Source organism: Aedes aegypti, chromosome 2, assembly GCF_002204515.2.
Source record: "Aedes aegypti strain LVP_AGWG chromosome 2, AaegL5.0 Primary Assembly, whole genome shotgun sequence".
NCBI classification, from domain to species: Eukaryota; Metazoa; Arthropoda; class Insecta; order Diptera; family Culicidae; genus Aedes; species Aedes aegypti.
In genome coordinates this window covers 57880800-57901371 of record NC_035108.1, presented here as the reverse complement: position 1 = coordinate 57901371, position 20572 = coordinate 57880800, and the positions used below count along the sequence as shown (strand labels likewise).

The window sequence follows — 20572 nt, the reverse complement described above, 5'->3', positions numbered from 1 at the left end:
ATGATAAAACTAGATTCGAGATTAAAAAAAAAAATGTCTGTTCCCACCCAAGGTATTTTGTAATATCTCAGGATTCAGCTGACTAATGAACAATATTGACAAAGATTCTAAAATTAGAAGAGTTTTTTGAGAACTTGTGAAATAAAGGTGAAAAAATATCGAGAAACCAAAAAGTTATCGAGGTTTCAATATTTTTATTGCGGTAAAATGTAAAGCTGTCGGTAGAGCGGTTAATGACAAATCTCTGGTCGAATTTATTGATAAATTCCGGAGACAAACCGTGGATGAATGCATGAAGGAATATACATATGGATTGGCTGAATAACTCGGAAAATTTCATTAAACAGTTGAATAAACTTTAAAGGATTTTCTTGGAAAACATTCTGCCAAAATCTTTGGAAGTTCTGATAGAGCAACTACCCAAGAAGTCTGGTATAGGACTATTATACGGTCTGTTTTCAGCATTTCAGTTCTAAGAATTGGTTGAAAAGTCTGTGAGGAAATTCTGGAATAGTATCTGGGAGAATGTTTAGGGTAATTCCTGAGGAAATTACTGGAGGTTTTCTGAAGTAAATTGTGGAGAAACTCCTCTAAAAATGCCTTGAAAAATCTGTGGGGTGGAAAAATAAAGGAAAATAAATAAAATAAATCTAATAAAGGAAAATCTCTATAGGAATTTCAGGATAGATTATTGTTATTCACCCTCATTCTTGTTTACGACGGATTCAACTTTTTGTTGGCGTAAACGGGAATGCAGAACGGTTTTTGATCGGAAGTGCATTCGAACGTAGAAATGATTATTATTGTTGTTAATATTATTAAAGTGATGACCCGACTTTGTCAGCCCCCGATTTTATCTACCCCCGATTTTAGCACCCTTTTTGACCTTATTTGACCCTTTTTGACTCTTCTAGAAGAATGCCTCTGAATCTGAGTGATCCAGAGGAGTATCTTAATCTGAAAGTGATTCCGAAGAAATTTCTAGAGAAATCACTAATCTTTTATTAAAGCTTTTATTAAAACCTTTTTTTTTTTTTTGAAAAACTCCAGCGGGTAGATCTGCTAGAGTAACTACTGAACAGATTGGTGAAAGAATCGGTGAACAAAATCTGGAGGAAAACCTGGAATACAGTCGACTCTCCACATCTCGATATCTCTCCCTATGTCGATGGTATCTTCGGTCTGCATAAATTTCCCTTTCCATATCTCGTTAATTTTTCGTTCCCAATTTACACTTCGTATGTCGGTATGACCAATATCAAAGGTTACTAGACCACATTTTTGTGATTAAATCCAAATTAGGAACGCGAAATGACGTCTCCTTGTATATTATTTTCTCTATTTTCCTGACAATGGAGCGGTTTTCAATCTAGTGTTCATTTTTAGTATATTTTATGTCTCAATCTCTCCTTATCTCGATGGTCCTTTCGATATCGAGATGTGGAGAATCGACTGTAGTATCTAAAAAAAAAACAGGGTAATCCCTGTGAAAATTACCAGAGCTTTCCTCAAGCAAGCTCTGGAAAAATTGATCACTAAAATCCTTTAAAAAATCTTGACTATATTTGGGAAAATGTTTAAAATTTTTTAGAGGAATTTCAAGAAAGATGCCTAAAGAAGTCCCTAGAAAAATCCCAGAAGAAATTTCTGGACAAATTACTAGACGAAGTCCTTAAAAAACTGTTCAATAAACTTTTATGGAAAAAATCCTGCAGAAATCTTTGGAAGATATTCTATAGTAACTATTGGAGAAATTGTAATACCGCGAAAACATTTGTCGTAGTCAGTCTAAGCTAAACTAAGCTAAGTAACTACTGGAGAAATTGTAGGAAGATTTAGTGAAAAAATCTCTGGAGAGTATCCTGGAATAATATTTGGGAACATTTTTAGGGTAATCTCAGTGAAAACTACTATAGCTTTCCTTTAGCAAATCATATATAACTTCAACTAAACATCTCTTGAAAAATCTCTTGTGGAATTTCTAGACGAACTCCTGGGAAAATTTGTGAAAAATGTAGAGGAATTTGACGAAAGAAGCTTGGAGGGGTTTTTGAAAGTATTCTAGAAGAAATTCACTGCAAGGAGAGGAAATGACAAATGTACTGACTTTAGAGACCAATGTGGTGGGAACGGGCCTGGTGTAGTGGTTAGAACACATACCTTTCACGCGACCCACCCCCGAGATAGTCACTTATGACAAAAATGTTATAGTGAAGACTTCCTTCGGAAGGAAAGTAAATCAGTTTGTCCCGGGATGAACTAGCCCAGGGCTAAAAATCTCGTGAATAAAAATAGAAAAAAAAAACAATGTGGTAAAAAAAACTGAAAAACCTTCTATTAAAATACAAAATTTAGACTTTATAAACTTGCATTAAAATAGTAACTTTGTATTGTGAAAGAGATCCGCTATCAGTTCTGCCATTGGCTTACTTACTAGTGATCCATTATATTCCCGACAACGACTAGTATATCCATTATTATTCGCGACTACGAAGCAAAAAGAGATTCCACAAAGCAGTCGCACGAACGGAAAATATCGTAAGGAACTATCATCATGTGCGTAAAAAATATATACCTTCTTGTTTTTCTCACAGAAACCCGAAGCAGCTTCGTAGTCGCGAATAAAGGATCACTATTACTTACTCAACAAATAAAAAAATCCCTGTATTCCATAGCTGTTGTTTAAGTCGTTATCGATTGTCTGAAATTTTTATAAATTGTAAATTTCAAACGTTGATTAAAACTTGAAGTAGCGAGTGATGGTAATCAGATTTCAAAAATTAAATTTTGACCACTGCGACAACCATTTCACCACAGTGCAGCTAGCGCGAGATCGCACAGCGGGAGCTCTGTTGGTAGCCGGGGTTTCACCCTGCGCCCAGTAAGAAGAGAATACAGCGGATCATATATCCATGAATAAGATTCCCCGAGAAGCGCAACATTTGCCAACCAAACCAAACCAAACCAACATCTCTGCAGTTCGTCTGTGAATGGCTCTGAATCTAGCCAGGCACAGCGGCGACAGGACATCGAAGGAAGAAGACGACCGCGCCACGTCTTCGTTGTACGAACAAAGATGAAGACGACGACAATGACAAAGACGACGGCGATCAGGGCTCACTTTAATGATATATGACAGTGTGTAAATAGGGTAAATCAGATTGCGGTTTGGGGATTTGAGTTGACCAGATTAGTATTGCACTAACATCGGTCGCGAGCAGAGCTACTCGGGGACACGCACGTAACAGCAGGAGCGAACACGAACGGATATTGAAACTTGTGTGATTCCATTCCATACCTCGAAGGATACCATACGCGAGGACTAGTTGAACTATTTCACAACGCATCAGCCGTTGAAACGCGTCGGCGGAAAAATATGCTGCTGGACAATCGAACATTCCTTCCCATGCCGGCCTTGCCGGCGGGATCCTCTTTCAGTTCCCTACTATCGTACTACAATCGTTCCTCTATGTTTCCTTTCAGAATCAACAACCGACAGCACCATCATCCACGTGTTCCGGCCGGCGGGGATCATCACCAGTCGTCGATGCCCGGTGGTCCTCACATGCCATTGCAGAGCTCTAGGAAACCTCCGTCACAACACTATGGCGCCGCCAATGGCATGGGACCGGGCAGCGGAATGGGATCGAAGCACCAGCACCCTGGTGGAATGGGCGGCCACCCTTCGAAGGCCCTGCCGTACGGTTCCAGCAGTAGCAGTAGCAACAGTAGCCATCAACACCATCACCAGCAGCCACACCACCATCAGCAGCAGCAGCAGCACAATCACCACAGCCATCACCACTCGGGGCATCACAACCCGGCGGCGATTCCGGTAGTGTCGGCCGCCGGTCCCGGGGCGTCCAAAGCTCGCATGATTCCATCGCATGAACGTGAGTAGAGTTTTAAACTCAGTCAATTTTGTGGTGTGAATTAGAACGTGGATAACCTATCTTAAATTTATTGATTGATAGCTTAATCATGAACTTTTAACATTCCATTAAATGTTTGAAATATGGAATGAAACGAAACATATGTATGGTGTGACTGAGGATTTGGAGAACCTAATTATCGGTAACGTTGAGTTGATTGTTAGAAGTAAAATCTTCACATTTCATTGAATTTTTGGAAGACAAATTTTAAACTTTCAATGGTGCGTAATAGGAAAATGAACAAAAGCAGAATCTGGCGTCGGCGGCATGATGAATGGCGGAATGAACATGAAATTTCTTCAATAATCTCTGAACAAAGTCTAGAAGTAGTTCATTGGAGGATACTTGTGAAAATCATTGTAGAATGTATTGAAATTTTCGCACAAATATTCAGAGCTGCAATATTGCAATATTTTAAATTTTTTTTTCCAAAAATGTTATGAATTTTAAGCGCGGATTCATTCTACTTTGTTTACCTGGATCAAATCCTAGCAAATTTAATGAATTTTCTGCGACAGTTTATTAATGATCATAGCAAACTACATCTGTTCATACTTGGTATCACTTGGCCATGTCACGTATTCGAAGCTCCCTAGGAAGTGACTACTTGTCGACCTGGAACAAACCCTAGCGTGTGACCTATCAAATTTTATGAACCTTTAGTGCAAATTCATTGGTAAACAAAGCAACTACATTTGTCCATATTTGGAACCACCCGCCCATGACACGGATTTGATGCCCTCAGGGAAGTGGGCGCTTGTTGAGCTGGAACAAATTCTAGCATATGGCTCATCGAATTTCATTTTCAGTGCCAACTTACTGGAGATCAAAGTAGATACCTACAATTGTGCTAGCATTTTTTTATAGAAAATTCTTTGGGTATTTTATCTCATGAGTTCCAGGAAAAAAAAAGATTGATACAATCTAAAAATCTAAAAATTCTTACAACAGAAATTTACATTTGGAACCATCAGTCATTGGATACGGAGTTTCCAATGGCCTCGTACGTCATTGAGCAAAATTCTATTGCATAGTGGACTCCTTGATATATGTTCCTGAAGCTCGTGAAAATGATTAAAAAATGAACAAGTTTCCTCGTTCCACTAAATCTCCTTGAAGATATGCAGCAAATAATACTAACCAAAATTCTACCAAGTACTTCTTCCTTGGTTCATCTAAAATTGAAACCTTTTAGCATGTTTATTATGATCACCGATGATTTGGCGCTGAAAATTCGCGAAATTTGTTGGGGTTTGTTCCAGGGCTACAAGAGGCTACGAATCCGGGACATAGCCAAATGATTCCAAGTACGAGCAGATGTAGTTTAAGATGATCACCAATGAATTGTCGCAGAAAACTCATAAAATTTGATGGGTCACATGTTAGGGTTTGGTCCAGGTCGACAAGTGGCCACTTCCCCAAGGGCATCAAATCCGTGACATGGCCGGGTGGCTCCAAGTATGAACAGACGTAGTTGCTTTGATCACCAATGAATTGGCGCTGAAAATTCATGAAATTGGGTGGATCACATGCTAAGATCCAGATCAACAAGTGGCCACTTCCCCGGTGACCAACGCTGTTTTAACAATCTTTTCACACTTTTTTTCGAACAATGAACAGATTTAAAGGACACCTAATTGAATTGGCAATCAATATTATAAAGTACCAATCCAAAAGAATCTATTATCCCAACGGAATCCGAAATAACTCCGGCACCGTTGGACCAATGCAAACCAAATTCTGTTCATCGAAACAAGAAGAGATTCCCGATCAAATGAAGCTAAAAGAATTGAAGTCGGTTGAAATTTTTATCAAATTGGAGCTGCTCAAAGATAAACATTGTAAGCCAAAAACTAGTACCGCACAGGGTAAAATCGCCCATAACAATGTCATGATATACTTTTCCGGATGAATTTCTGGACAAATTATTGAAAAAATTCCCAAAATAATTTTCGAAGGAGTCCCAGGAGGAATCCCTGAAATTATTCCTGATGCAATTTTTGGAGGAATTCCTGAAAAAAAAACATAAGATATTCCTGGAGCACTCCTTGAAGGTATTGCTCAAGTAATTTGTGGTGTTATTCCTTGAGGAATATTTGAATGTATTCCAGTGGATACTATTCCACGAAGAATCCCTGGCATACTTAGTTCATGACATCTCTACAGATATACCCCCTAAAAGTGTTATGTGTTGTCTCACGTCTCACGTCGCGTTTCGTGAACCCCCAAAACTGCTATTGGAATATCCTCAAGGATTACTTAAGGATTGCCCAAAGAATCCCTACTATGATTCTTTCTGGAATACCTCCAAATATTGTCCCAGAAATTGTTCCAGTGATTGTACATAAATTTATCCAAAAAATCCTGCAGGAATACTTAGAATAGAGATTTCCTTAGTAATACTTCCATGGATGCCCCCAGGATCCATGGATCCAAACAGAACACCATCTTTGCAGGGTTGTTGTCCGATATTCTTGCAACATGCCCTGCCTAACGTATCCTTCCAGCTTTGGCCACCTTCTTAAAACTGGGTTCGTCGTAGAGTTGGGCGAGCTCGTGGTTCATCCTTCGTCGCCACACACTGTTTCCTGCACACCACCAAAGCTAGTCCTAAACACCCAGCGTTCGAAGACTCAAAAATTTACTATTTTAGCGTTACGTAATAAATGGATGCTGCCTGATAAGGTGATGCATTGAGGCCTGGTATTCACGATATTTTTGGAGGATTTGCCGTACAGTAATCTGGTCCGTTGTCGATCGGCCGTCAACGAAGCCGGCCTGATACTTCCCACGAACTCGTTTACTACTGGTGATGGAAGCTGATCTGGGATAACACTTTGTAGGCCGCATTTAGAATGGTGATCGCTCGAAAGTTCTCACAATCTGAATTTTCTCCTTTCTTGTAGATGGGGCATATAACCCCTTCCTTCATTCCTCCGGTAGCAGCTCTGTTTCCCAGATTGTGCCTATCAACCGGGGAAGATAAATGACTGCCTCTCCGGCCCCATCTTCATAAGCTCAGCTCCGAAACCATCCTTACCAGCAGCTGTATTGTTCTTGAGCTGGTAAATGGCATTCTTAACCTCACTCAAAGCGAGGCTGGTTGGTTTCCATGATCGGCAGTACTGACGAAGACATTTCCTTCGATGTTTCGACCTCCATTGCCTGTGCTCTCAGTGCCATTCAGGTGTTCGTCAAAGTGCCGCTTCCAATTTTCGATCACCTCACGCTCTTCCGTCAAATTGCTCCCATCCTTATCCCTGCACATCTCGGCTCGCGGCACGAAGCCGATGCGAGATGCATTGAGCTTCTGATAGAACTTATGCAGCCCACAGACGCTCAGACGGTTTGACCAACATTGACTCCGCCCCCAAGTTAGTCAAACCGACTTATGTTGATACAACCGTTTGACCAACTGTCAAGGTTGGTTGCAGCAACACGATATTTCTTCGCATGAGACTTGCCGAGAGTCTAGTGAATATGTGATTGTAATTTTTCGAATGCTGTGGCTGTGGGGAGAATCTTTTTGAAATTTACTGGCAATAATCGCAGTAAGGAAGAGAAGTACTTTCAACATTTAAGTACCGGAAGAAATAAATATTTAAGAGGAATTCCAGTTATAATTTGTACGAAATATTCCGGCAAGAAACAGAAATCATGACGGGTCTCTTTCGGGAAATATTCTGAGCAGTCATTGATATGGGAATGGCCATGGGATTTTTTTTTTTTTTCAAACATTCTATCCAGAATCTTTTAATCGTTTCCTCTAGTTATTCTACTTTGAAGTTTTAAAACTATTAATTGAACTTTAACACTTCACTTTTTGCAAAAAATGAAATACTAAAATCACTAGTAAGGCGAGCAAATACCTTTAAACTCTAATATGTGTTGCTTATCTTGACAGATAGGCCTATTTCGTCTGCGAATTACAGACTTCTTTAGTGTCGAGCACTTTTAGTATTTTATTTTTTGCAAAAAGTGAAGTGTTAAAGTTCAATTAGCAGTTTTAAACATCCCTCCTTTAAATTTAACATTAAAAAAGTGTAGTTTGAAGTTTTTCCAGGAATCCATAAGCTATACTAAGGATTCCACCAAAAGCTCTTCCTGGAATCTACCACGAATTTTATCAATAATTCAACCAGAAATTCCTCCGGGGAACATTTTTCAGGTATACCTTCAGGTGGATTTTTTCCAAGGGTTTCTTTAGAGGTTCCTCTACAAATTATTGTGGATTCCACCAACAAATCCTCCAAAGATTCGTTTAAGAATTCCTCCAGCGGAACTTCAAGCATTTCAATACAGATACTACCCACAATTCAGCCAAGGATTCATCAAGTTTCTCCAGGGATTCCACCAACAATTCATAAAAAAATTTCATCAGAAAGCCTTCAAGAGAAATACTGCAAAAAAACAATCATCAAAACTTGATCAGCAGGAATTCCTTTAGAGATTCCACTTGTAATTTTTTGAGAGGATCCCCCAGGTTATCCTTCGGTATTCCTCTAGAGAATCTTCAATAAATTCTTTTATAAACTCCACCAGTGTTTCCTCAAAAGATTCTTCCTTGTATCTCTCAAGGGACCCTACGAGGCATTCGTCCTGGGATTTCTGCAGGAATTACTTCGATAATCTAATATAAATTTCTCCGAGGATTCTTAAAAGAATTTATCCATCAATTCCATCCAGTATTTCTTGAAGGATTTTTTCCAAGGAATCTACCAGGAATTACCTTAGAGAATCTTTCAGAAACTCCTTCAGGGATTTCTTTAAAACTTCTTCCAGAAATATATTAAGGAATCTCTCCAGGAAACTCTCTAGGAATTAATCTATTGATTTCTTTGGTGATACCTCCAAGAATTTCTAAAAGTATATCTCCATGGATTTTTTTTCAGAAATGAAAAAAAAAATTAGATCTATTTTAAATATTAGTTAACTCCCTGGAGGAAATTATGATAATCCTGAAGCACAATCCTAGTAACACCTTTGAAGTATTTTATGGTTGAACTTCTGGAGAAACTCTGGTAGATTTTTCTGGTGGTAATTCTAACGAAACTCTGGTGATGTTCCCAGTGATAACGCTAGAAGACCTCCTTGTGAAATTCCTTAAAAAAATCTCTCGCTAAAAATTACAGGTGATATAGTTAGGGAAAATACAGTTGAAATATCTGAAGGAATTACTAGTGGAATCTTTATAGGAAATTGTGGTCAAATCGCATAGGAAATTCGTTATTGGATAGTTGGAGTTCATCTTGGTGACATCCACGAAGGAACCTCCAAGAGGAATCCCTGAAGGAATTCCTGTTTTATATCCCAGGAGGAATTCCTGTTTTATATCCCAGGAGGAATTCCACTGGATGATATACAGGTAGATTCCCAAATGACAGGTAAAACTATTATAATAAATTTCTGATAATATCGTTGGAGGGTTCCTGAAAACCCCCAAGAATCCCTGGAGTTATTTCACGAGAAATTTCTTGAAAAATCCGAAGGAATCTCTTGAGGATTTCCGGGATTGATACCTTCAGGAAATGTGGGATGAGACCCATGATGAATTCCGCGAGGAATCTTTTGAAAAAATTCGGAAGGAATCTTTTGAATGATGCCGGAGAACTTATAAGATATTTCTGATAAAATCCCTGGAGAAAATCCTGATAATCTTCTAGAATCGTTGGAGATTTTGCTGAAACAATTCCTTAAGGATTGATTCCTTAAGGAATTTCGGGAGGTATCCCTTGACTAATTCTGGGAGGAATCCCTTAAGGTGAAGATGAATCGAATCCAAAGTTCAAATTTGCAAGAGCACGGATCTGGAGAACCAAACATCAGTTTGAGCTGAAAACCTAATCGATTGGTCACCACCAGCTAGTGACCGATCGATTAAGTTCTCAGCTTAAACGGATATTTGGTTCTCCAGATCCGTGCTCTCGAAAATTTGAAGTTTGGCTTCGATTCATCTTCACCTTAAGGAATTCCAGGAGGACTACCTTGAAGAGTTCTTGGATGAATCTTTTGAAGTGTTCTCTAGAAGTTTGGGTAGTATCTCCTAATAAATTCCGAAAAGAATTCATAATAAATTAACCCAGAATAATTCTAGAGGGATTCCTGAAGGAACCTTTAGAAGAATTCCTGATAGAATCCCTGACAGAACTTCTGATGGAATCCCAGGAGGATTTATAATAAAGTCTTAGAAGTTTTTTTAATGGAATCCGTGAACGAACTTCCGATGGGATCCCTGCAGAAATTCTCAATGGAATCTATTGAAGAACTCCTTCAGATGGAATCCTTAGAAAAACTTGTGATGTTATCCCTGGAGTAATTCCTGATAGAATCATTAGAGAAACTCTTGATAGAATTCCTGTAGAAATTCCAGGTGGAATCTCTGAAGGAACTGCTGATGGAATCGCTGGAGAAACTTCTAATGGAATTGCTAGAGGTGTTCCTGATGGACTCCCTGGAGAAGTTCCAGTTGCTATCGTTGTGTTTCTTGAGACAGTCACAGCTGTTCCATCTCCTCGCACTCCGTTTCCTCCAGGCGGTGTTTTTTTCTCCCAAAAGAGGCGGGTCTGCCGACGGTCGCCGGAGAATTTTTTTTTCCTGTTTTGGAGTGTTTTGCTGGGTAGTTCTTCGTGAAGCCCAAGCAGGACGGTTCGATTTGCGTCGTTCGATAGGTTTTGCTCACGGTTTCGCGCGTGGTTTCGTCGCCGAAGATTTTTTTTTCTGTTTTGGAGCGTCTTGCTGGGTAGGTATTTGGGAAGGCACAAGCAAGACGGTTTGTTTTCGGGACGCCAAGAAGTTTTGCTGTCAGTGTCAGTTTTGTGTACAGTCGATGATGGATTACCAACTGGTGACTCCCAGATCTTTTCCTCCCTCACTAATAAACACCCTTCCCGTGGTGATTGTGGAGATGCAGAGGTATTCTCGGTCTCTAGAAGCAACAATCATTACACCCTAACATTCCTTCCCCATCCCAACTGACTGTAAGGACTTGGCCGGTGCCGTTATTGATCAATAATATTAGATCTGCTAAAATTGCACTTCGAGAGTAAGCGGAAACTCCCATCCCTTATTCATTTGGATCGTAGTGCAATTCTTACCAGTTCCGATCAATCACGGAGTAGCAACCATTGACATGTACAGTCAGTCTATGCTATGCTATGCTATGCTATGCTGCATGCCCAAAAGAGGCGGGTCTGCTGTTGCCGTATCCGTCTATAACGTTCCATATTCTGCCGGGTCCCTTGCTGCAGCATGACCACCCGCGCTCCAGGGATATCACCAAGAATACCTTCAGGGATTCTTAAGAAATAATTTCAGGGTGTCCAGAGACGTCTTCAGGAATAATTCAGGGATTCTAAAAGGAATGATACACGGCTTAAGCCAAAAATAAAATCTGGGCCTAAAGGCTGAATAAAGGTTATAAGCTACACAATACGAAGTTATCAATTCTAATACCAACTAATGGAAATAATTATTCTTCTCTTTCAATTCCAGCCAAAAACATCCACAACCACAGCAATACGGCACCAATAGGTAACACAGCGAATGCAATAGTGGTCCATCAGGCGGACCCAGTCCAACAGCTATCGGGAGGAATCTCCTCCTCAACCGCCACTACCACAGTCGGAAGTACCATCGCCACCCACGGAAGCACCAGCAATACAACCAATTCATCAGCCACGAACAGTGGTAGTCTTCCTCCAATGGTAACGGGTGGTAGCGGTGGCGGAGGAGGAGGTGTTGGAACTACCGCCATGGCAGCAACCAATGCCACCGTAGTGGTTCTGGGCAGCTCTTCCGATAGCGCCATCCTGAAAGATTCATCTACAACAGTACAGTCACAGTCGCTACTGCTGTCGTCTGTACCAGAAACCTTGGCAAACACTAAAGAGAAAACACCAATGTGTTTAGTTAATGAATTAGCACGTTACAACAAGATCCAGCACCAGTACCGCCTAACCTGCGAATCGGGCCCGGCCCACAAAAAACGCTTCACCGTCACGCTCAAGCTGGGCGATGAAGAATATACGGCCGAAGGCCCGAGCATCAAGAAGGCTCAACACAGTGCTGCCCACGAAGCCATCGGAGCCACCAAATATAAGCATCCACCGGCCAAAACCAATCGAGCCAAAGCGGGCGGAAAAACCAACATCGGTAACATAACTCCGACGGTCGAATTGAACGCTTTGGCCATGAAACGTGGGGAACCAACCGTTTACGAAACGGAACAAGTAGTAGCGGCACCAAAGTATACCGTTAACAGTCACCCTCCTGGGGCTCCCAATGCTCCTCCACAGGGTGGAGGTGGCGGTCACAACTTCTTCTCGGCTCCACCTCCTCACTACGGCGGATACAATCGTAGTAATAGCATGTACAATGCTCCTCCACCGGGGAGCGTAAGATACGGTGCTCCACCACCAAGTTCCTTCAACAGACGGAACACCATGGGTGGAAAACCGGACTACCACAGTCGGGGATATTACTACAATCAGCACGTACCGCCTATGGCCCCACCCATACCGGAAGTGTACAAAGTGACCCTCCACGTGGGAGAGCGGACATTTTTAGGGGAAGGACACACGCTGCAAGCGGCAAGACATGACGCGGCGGCTCGTGCCCTGGAGGTACTGAAACCGCTGACGCCGGATACGGCCAATCCCGTATCGGACAGTCACAACACATCGATCGACAGCGATGATCCCAACTCCGATCTAAAATCTCCGATCTCCCTCGTGCACGAAATGGCACTGAAACGCAAGCTAACGGTCCAGTTCGAAGTTCACGGCGAAAAAGGTCCACCTCACATGAAGGTTTTCACGACGCTGTGCAAGGTGGGCAGTATCGTTACCGAAGGCGAAGGCAATGGGAAAAAGCTTTCCAAAAAGCGAGCCGCAGAAAAGATGCTGGACGAATTGCGGAAACTCCCGCCGGCTTCACCGGAGAAGAACACCCGTATGCTGCTGAAGCAGAAGCGCAAGGTACCGCTGCCGAAGAAAAAGACTCGCAACCTCATCAAAGAGAAAGGCGACGAAGACCCGACCGGCATGGTCAATCCGATCAGCCGACTGATGCAGATCCAACAAGCCCGCAAAGAAAAAGAACCAGTCTACACCCTAGTGGAGGAGCGTGGCGTTGCCCGGCGTCGGGAGTTCATCATGGAGGTGTCGGCCAGTGGCAAATCTGCCACCGGTATAGGCCCCACCAAGAAGCTAGCCAAAAAAGAAGCGGCCGAAAATCTGCTGGTGATGCTGGGGTATGGCCGGTCGGTTGCTGGTGCGGGATCACCAAACAAGGAAAACATGTCGGGCAGTGCAAACGAAGTGGTGGTGATGGAGAAACCGCCGGCACGGAAGATCGTGTTCAATGAGTCGGGAGGCGAGCAGAGGGGAAAGGCTCAACAGCATGGAGCGGCCGGGCGGCAGATTGTGCCCGGAGTGTTGCAGTTGAATTCAGGTAGGTGTTCGATGGCGGGATACATAAACATTTTGATGTGGGATTTTTTTTAAATATTTATGACGAGACATAACGTCACATAGCATGCATAATTACAAAGAAAATGAACTTCTACGTTGACTTGCAACGCGCGCAGGATAATTTGTCACTAGTGGCTTTTCGGACCTCAAAATTTTACCGGATTTTTTTCTTACCAAAACGAGCACTTTACAATGACGAACTTATAACATTTCGCATTTTCGAAAAATAAGGGACGGCCTAATGTGTACCCGCAGAAACATTGGCTTGGCATAGGTAACGTCATACGAATTGACAAAAGGCGAACGGTTGCGCAGCGTTACCACGATCTAATCGACGGAAAATTCTTCTCTGACATCACCAATGTTCGCACATACCGCAGTACGAATATAGATTCGGATCACTACCTAGTTGCTGTATGTATGCGCTCAAAACTTTAGACGGTGACCAACTCGCGTCGAAGCCGAACGCCGCGGCTCAACATCGAGTGACTATGGGACTCAGAAATAGCCCAAGAATACGGGCAGCAGTTTGAAGTGGCCCTACCAACGGAAGAGCAGCTTGGCGCCGCCACTCTTGAAGATGGCTGGAGGCACATAAGATCCGCCATAGGTAGCACCGCAACAGCAGCACTAAGTCCAGCGGCCTTTTTTTTTTTTTTTGTTTTTTACAAGGGGGAAATCTGCAAACAGATCCCCTGAGAAGATAACTCAGGGAATGCGGGGATGACGCACCAACGACGACCCGCTAAAACCAGCCTATGCACTGTGCATGAGCAATTCATTTAGAATTGCTCAAGTGGTGAACAGTGCATCGACATGACCCTTGGACTCAGACCCTCATCTCCCCGGAACCACCTTACGGTATTTCTTCGGGAAGGGACCAGTGCATATAGCACAACACGTGTAGCAGAAGTAGCCTAGGCAAACTGCTTCTCCTAGCCGACTTAAACAATGTTACAAGGGACCAGCCTCGGCAGGGCTAATCCTCTGCAGCCAACTCTTGGTCGGCGCGCCATAGACGCTGCAATTCTAACATAATGTGAGTGACAGCCGTAGTTACTGCATTCCAGCACTCGGCATCCGCACACATTCTCTCTATAATATTGTCGGGGGACGTGTCCCCTCCGCATGTAGTGAGCATGCGACCTCTCACAACAATGAAACGGGGGCAATCGAACACGACATGCTCCGCTGTTTCCTCTACACCAGCACAATTGGGGCACGCAGGAGATTCTGAGTGCCCGAACCTATGCAGGTACTGTCTATAGCAACCATGTCCTGACAGAAACTGCGTCAGGTGGAAGTTCACTTCCCCATGGCTTCTACCATACCAATCTGACACATTTGGTATTAGTCGATGGGTCCATCTACCCTTAGTGGAGTTATCCCATTCCTGCTGCCAGCTTCTGAGCGTTTCCTCTTTACACGTGTCGCGGACTCCTCTGGTACCCCTTTGGTTGAAGCATTGAACATCTTCCTTGATGATGAGCCCGATGGGCGTCATCCCGGCTATGATGCACACGGCCTCTTTAGATACCGTCCGGTATGCACTTGCTACTCTTAAGCACATTATCCTGTACGTGCTTTCCAACCGCTTTAGGTTTCTGTTCGTTCTAAGCGCTTTTGACCAGATTGGTCCTCCATACCTTAGTATGGATAGCGCCACGCTTGCCAGCAGCTTGCGTTTGCTGGCAATTACAGCAGAGCTGTTAGACATCATCCTCGAAAGCGCCGCTATAGCCGTAGATGCCCTTTTACAGGCATATTCAACGTGGCTAGCGAAGCTCAGCTTGTCATCGATCATTACCCCAAGATGCCTAAGGGATCGCTTGGACTCTATGGTGCAATCACCTACCGAGATAAGCGCCCGTTGCTCGGACTTGCGGTTGTTGACCACCACCACCTCAGTCTTGTGACGGGCCAGTCCTAGTTTCCTAGACTTCATCCATTCCTCAACCAGGGAAATAGAGTGCGCTGCTGTCAACTCTACTTCCTCCATCGATTCACCATAGACCACTAGGGTGATATCGTCGGCGAAGCCAACAATCTTAACACCCGTCGGAAGGGGCAGCCTCAGTACGTCATCGTACATCGCATTCCATAACAGCGGGCCCAGGATTGAACCTTGAGGTACTCCCGCGGTAATTCGAACGCTTTTCTGCCCCTCCTCTGTGTCATACAGTAGAATCCTACCATCAAAATAGCTTTCTAGAAGCTTACACAACTGCACCGGTACCTTGAGGCGGTGAAGCGCGTGTGCTATTGCTTCCCAGCTTGCGCTGTTGAACGCATTCTTCACATCCAGAGTGACAACCGCGCAGTAACGGATGCCGCTCCTTTTATGCTCGATTGCCACCTCAGCTGTTTGAACGACCGACTGGATGGCGTCCAGAGTAGATTTACCTTTTCTGAATCCAAACTGGTTGTTGGACAGGCCGTCCGCACTCTCCGTATACGGTACTAGTCTGTTGAGAATCAACCTCTCCAATAACTTGCCCGTCGTATCTAGTAGACAGATAGGTCTATACGCCGACGGGTCACCTGGTGGTTTCCCCGCCTTTGGTAGTAGCACCAATTTCTGTCGCTTCCATACATCCGGGAAGATTCCTTGATCAATGCAGCGTTGCATCGTGGTTCTGAACATGTCCGGATCCGTGTTCACTGCCGCTTTTAAGGCAACATTCGGGATACCATCGGGTCCCGGTGCCTTGTTTGACGCGAATGATTTCACGACTTCTGCCAGCTCTTCGTTCGTCACTCTCGCCACTTCTTCTTCTTCATCTGCCGCATACGGCGCTGGGGGCCATGGGCTTATGGGATGGTGCGGGAAAAGTACATCGATTATCGATCGCAGCAACTCGGGCGATTTCTCTTGGGGCGCTATGGCTCCTTTGGTCTTAGCCATTACCACTCTGTAGGCGTCACCCCATGGACTAGAATTGGCACTCTCGCATAGGCTTTCAAAGCATGCCCGTTTCCGACTCTTGATTTCCTTTTTGAGAGCCAACTTTGCCTCTCTGAATGCTGCACCGCGTTCCTCTCTTTGTGCTTCTGTGCGTGCGCGTTGCATTCTTCGTCTAGCCCGAAGGCAGATTGCTCGAAGATTTGCAATTGATTCGCACCACCAATACACCGGCGGCCTGTTCTCTCTAGGAGGGGCTTTTCTCGGCATGGAAGCATCACACGCTCGTGATATCACAGCAACTAGCTCTTCACCGTTTAGGTCCAGAGTGTTCCGTTCGCGCCTCAGGGCTTCAGTGAATACTTCGCCGTCGAAGCGCGCTGTTTTCCATCCTCGGGCTTGGATCGAGTTACATCGCGCTGCCTTCCGCCCGCCTGGTATTATACTATAGCGAATCGATTGATGATTGCTATGAGTATAACCGTCATCAACGCGCCAGTTCATGGTACCTAAAAGGTTAGGACTACAAAACGTCACGTCGATAATCGATTCTGCACCATTTCTGCGGAAGGTACTCACTGTACCCACATTTGCCAGCTCTACATTTAAAGCGGCCAGGGATTCCAGCAATAGTTGGCCTCTTTGATTGGTGCAGCGGCTACCCCACTCCACTGCCCATGCATTAAAGTCGCCAGCTATCACTACTGGCTGCCGATTAGCTAGTTCGGCTATCATCCTGTCGACCATGTGGGAAAATTCCTCAATCGACCACCTTGGGGGCGCGTAACAACTGCAATAGAACACGCCGTTGATTTTTGCTATCGCAAAACCGTCATTTGAGCTAGAGACTACTTCTTGGATTGGGTATCGTCCTGTCGTCCCTATAGCTGCTAACTGTTGAGACCTATCCGCCACCCAGTTCCCGTTGTTGGCTGGTATGCGGTATGGGTCCGATAGTAACACCACGTCAGTCTTGGTTTCCGAGACTGACTGCCAAAGCAGCTGCTGGGCTGCATCACAGTGGTTTAAATTTAACTGTGTTACTTCCGTTTTGGCTGCTTTGATACTCCGCTTGTGCCCGGACATTTGGGTCCGCCCGTTAAGTGTCCGTTGTCTGCTCTGTCGACACATATTAGGCACTTAGCGATTTGCTTACAATCGCTTGCCCTATGGCCTTCAGCGCCGCATTTTCTGCACATCTTACTTCTGTCGGGACCATTGCAATTCCACGACTTATGGCCCTTCCCGAAACACTTGAAGCAAACTTCAGGAGGCTGTTGTATGCTCAGCCGGCAAACCGACCAGCCTACCTTGAGTATGCCCAAGTTCTTCGCTTTGTTGGCCTCTGCGACCGGCAGCCTGATCGCCGCCACCTGGGTGCCCTGCGGGCCCTTTCTAAGGTGAATGGCCTTACTGGCTATGTCGATGTCACACTGCTCTTTGAGGGCAGCCGAGACCTCCGCTGCATCGGTGACCTCATCCAGATTTTTACACTGGAGAGTCGCTTCAGCAGTAAGGGATCTTACATCAACCTCGTCACCAAGTACTTCTTGTGCCAGTTGCTTATAGACTGCACCCTTTTCCTTGGCGTCCTTCTTTAAGACTAGGATCATTTCACCAATCCTAGTTCGCCTTATGCTTCGCACGTCTGCGCCCAATGGCGATAGCTTCTCTGTGCTTCGCATCGCCTTCAGAACCTCGGCGTATTTTGCTTCCTCCGTTTTGATAACGAGGGCTTCGCCTAAATTCCTACGTTTCGCTGTTTTCGGTTTAGCGCTCTCCTTGGGCTCCGTTTTCGGTTTCCTCTGTTTTTTCTTATTTCCAACTCGTATCCACGGGTTGCTGTTGCCTTGCGCCCGTGGTTCCTGTGGATGCACTGCCTGGTTCCGGTTAACCCGTGGCTCCTTTTTCTTGGCTTTCTTGGCCTTAGGCTTGGTGTTGGCCTCTCCTTTGTTGCCATGTCCTCTTGATCGCGGTGCTTGGCTCGTGCCAGCTTTTCCGCTCTGGAGGACGGCCGCGTAGGTCACTTTTCCCTTAGCAACCATACGTCTTTTCGCCACGTATTCATCCCCGGAAGCTTCCCTCTTCCGCGTCGCATATCGAATAATATCATCAGATATATTCGCGTTGCCTGTGAAGGAAAACACTTCGGTCTGACACGACCTAGTGTCTTTTTGGCCTTCTACCTTGCCAAGTTGTTCCTTGGCTTTCTCGTAGTCCTGCTTTGCAGCTAGGACTGATTGTCGCAATTTCAGTAGACTTGTTTTCAAGTCTTTGTTGATATTTGTTTTGCTCTTAACATACTCGATGATGACATCAAGTTGCTCAGCAGCTACCTGCATTTTAGGGAGGTACTCCCTATTGCGATCCATGGCCTCGATTAGTCCCGGGCCATCGGTCACCACACATGTTGCACTGGAGCGGCCAGTGCCTGCCGTCGTCACAGTATCTAGGCTTTTGCCCACACTGTTTTCAATAAAGTTGGTCGCCTCCTTCCTTGGCGGGAACCTTAGCCGGTTACTGATAGGTCCAGAAGCCTCTCCTTCACATTCCGCTGGTTGTTTGTTTTGGTTGATCATCTCTTATGGGTCCCCCTAAGAGCCGCTATCCATCTCCGCTGGAATAGTCGCCTTTATGATCCCATGGTTATCTATGCAAGCAGGGAGGCCATGCTAGGGTTGACATAGTCCTTTATGAGGTACTATGTTCAGAGCCAGATCGGCGCAGGTCAGGTAATGGCATCTGAGCCTACTCCCGCCCAGTTGGAACAACCAGGCGACGGATTTGGAACGTACTCTAAGGCCTGCCACGGTTTTACGGGACGGGGGCAGCCTGCGCCATTAACCCACTCGCCGTTTCGGGCCAGTGTCACCCGACCCTACTAAGGGAGTAGAATGTCGCCGCTGTCAGCCTCAAAGCATATTATCCAGTACATATACCGTTACTTGTCCTTTGTCGTGCGCTGCCAGTATACATAATTGGGGCCGTACTGGCGTTGGTCCCAATGTGCTCGAAGCACTCCTACTCGTAATTCCATGCCTTGTCCGTTTGTATCGCGACCAGTATGCCATAATCAGGATCTCACTGGTATCAATCCTGATGTGCCGGTTGGCACTCCTGTTAGTTTGGGCTAGGGTACTTTAAGCGGCACCGGTCGCTGTGACAGAGTTGCATTCGGATTTTTGTGGTTTTTATGAAGGTTCATCAGAGCCCACTGCGAACTTCACCACATCCTGGGCAACTCCCCAACTCGCAGAGGTCCTGGGGGGGGTCCGTTAAGCCCCTGGACTTTCGTCCCTGCTGCCCCAACAAAAAAAAACGCATAATGCGAAGCCATAAGGGTGAAAAATTTAAACTAATTTACAACATCCTTATAATCCCACCCTTATTTAGCCTCAGGTTTGAGACTGAAGAAGAGAAGCCGATTGTCTCGGAGAAGCACAAGGTCACCTGCACCATTGCTCCGGGTAGCACAGGAAGGGCACAATACTGTAGAGGGCGCCCTGGTACTCCACAGGCTCCGTTTGCGGTTAGGTTTTTTTAGACCCCCCTAACCATTCATTCTTAGGCACGGTAAGCTTAAAGCGACATGAATTAGGGGTCACCTGTGAGATGGACTTTTACCACCGGAACAGGCAGTCCGTAGTGTTAATTCTTAGCCAATTGAAACAACCGCTACCGACACTATACGGCTATCTAGGCTGTTCGGGAAAAGGAAGATAACATTGATGATTAACTCCTGCCGTGCCCAAACAGCCGAAAAGTCCAGCGGCCTCGAATCAGAGAAACGACTGGTACGACGGCGAAAGCGAGCAGTTGAAGAATGAGAAGAATGCAGCATGGACGAGAATGCTGCAACACGGCACGAGAGCGAACGAGGCACGGTATAAACAGGCACGGAACAGACAAAACTCGATCTTCCGGAGAAAAAAGCGCCATCAAGAAGAACGAGATCGCGAAGCGATGGAAGAGCTGTTCCGCGCTAAAGACACACAGAAGTTTTACGAAAAGCTTAACGCGCAAAGTGAGGTGGTTGGAAGGTGGCGGCAGCACTACGACGAGCACCTTAATGGTGATGTGGCCAGTAGCGAAGGTGGCACGCAGGGTTGGGAAAAATTAAGAGGTTGTTTTAGAGATACGACCGCTAAGTTGACGTTGGATAACGTGCTTCTATTTCCTAATTTAGGACCGTCACGAACTTATGAATGATTTACCTAGAAATCTAAAAATCTAATCAATTTTCAAACTATTTGTTGCATGTCAATTCT

The 20572-nt window shown here is 44.7% G+C and overlaps 1 protein-coding gene across 2 annotated transcripts in view; it reads left to right on the top strand.

The window, feature by feature from the left end:
• LOC5569212 (double-stranded RNA-binding protein Staufen homolog 2) overlaps window positions 1-20572 on the top strand; it is an 84451-nt gene that overhangs the window by 46385 nt on the left and 17494 nt on the right. For both annotated transcript variants that reach the window (XM_021840915.1, XM_021840916.1), the window contains exons 3-4: window positions 3484-3893; window positions 11424-13382. In XM_021840915.1, coding sequence (XP_021696607.1) covers window positions 3484-3893; window positions 11424-13382 — 2369 coding nt within the window. The remainder of the gene's footprint in view (window positions 1-3483; window positions 3894-11423; window positions 13383-20572) is intronic.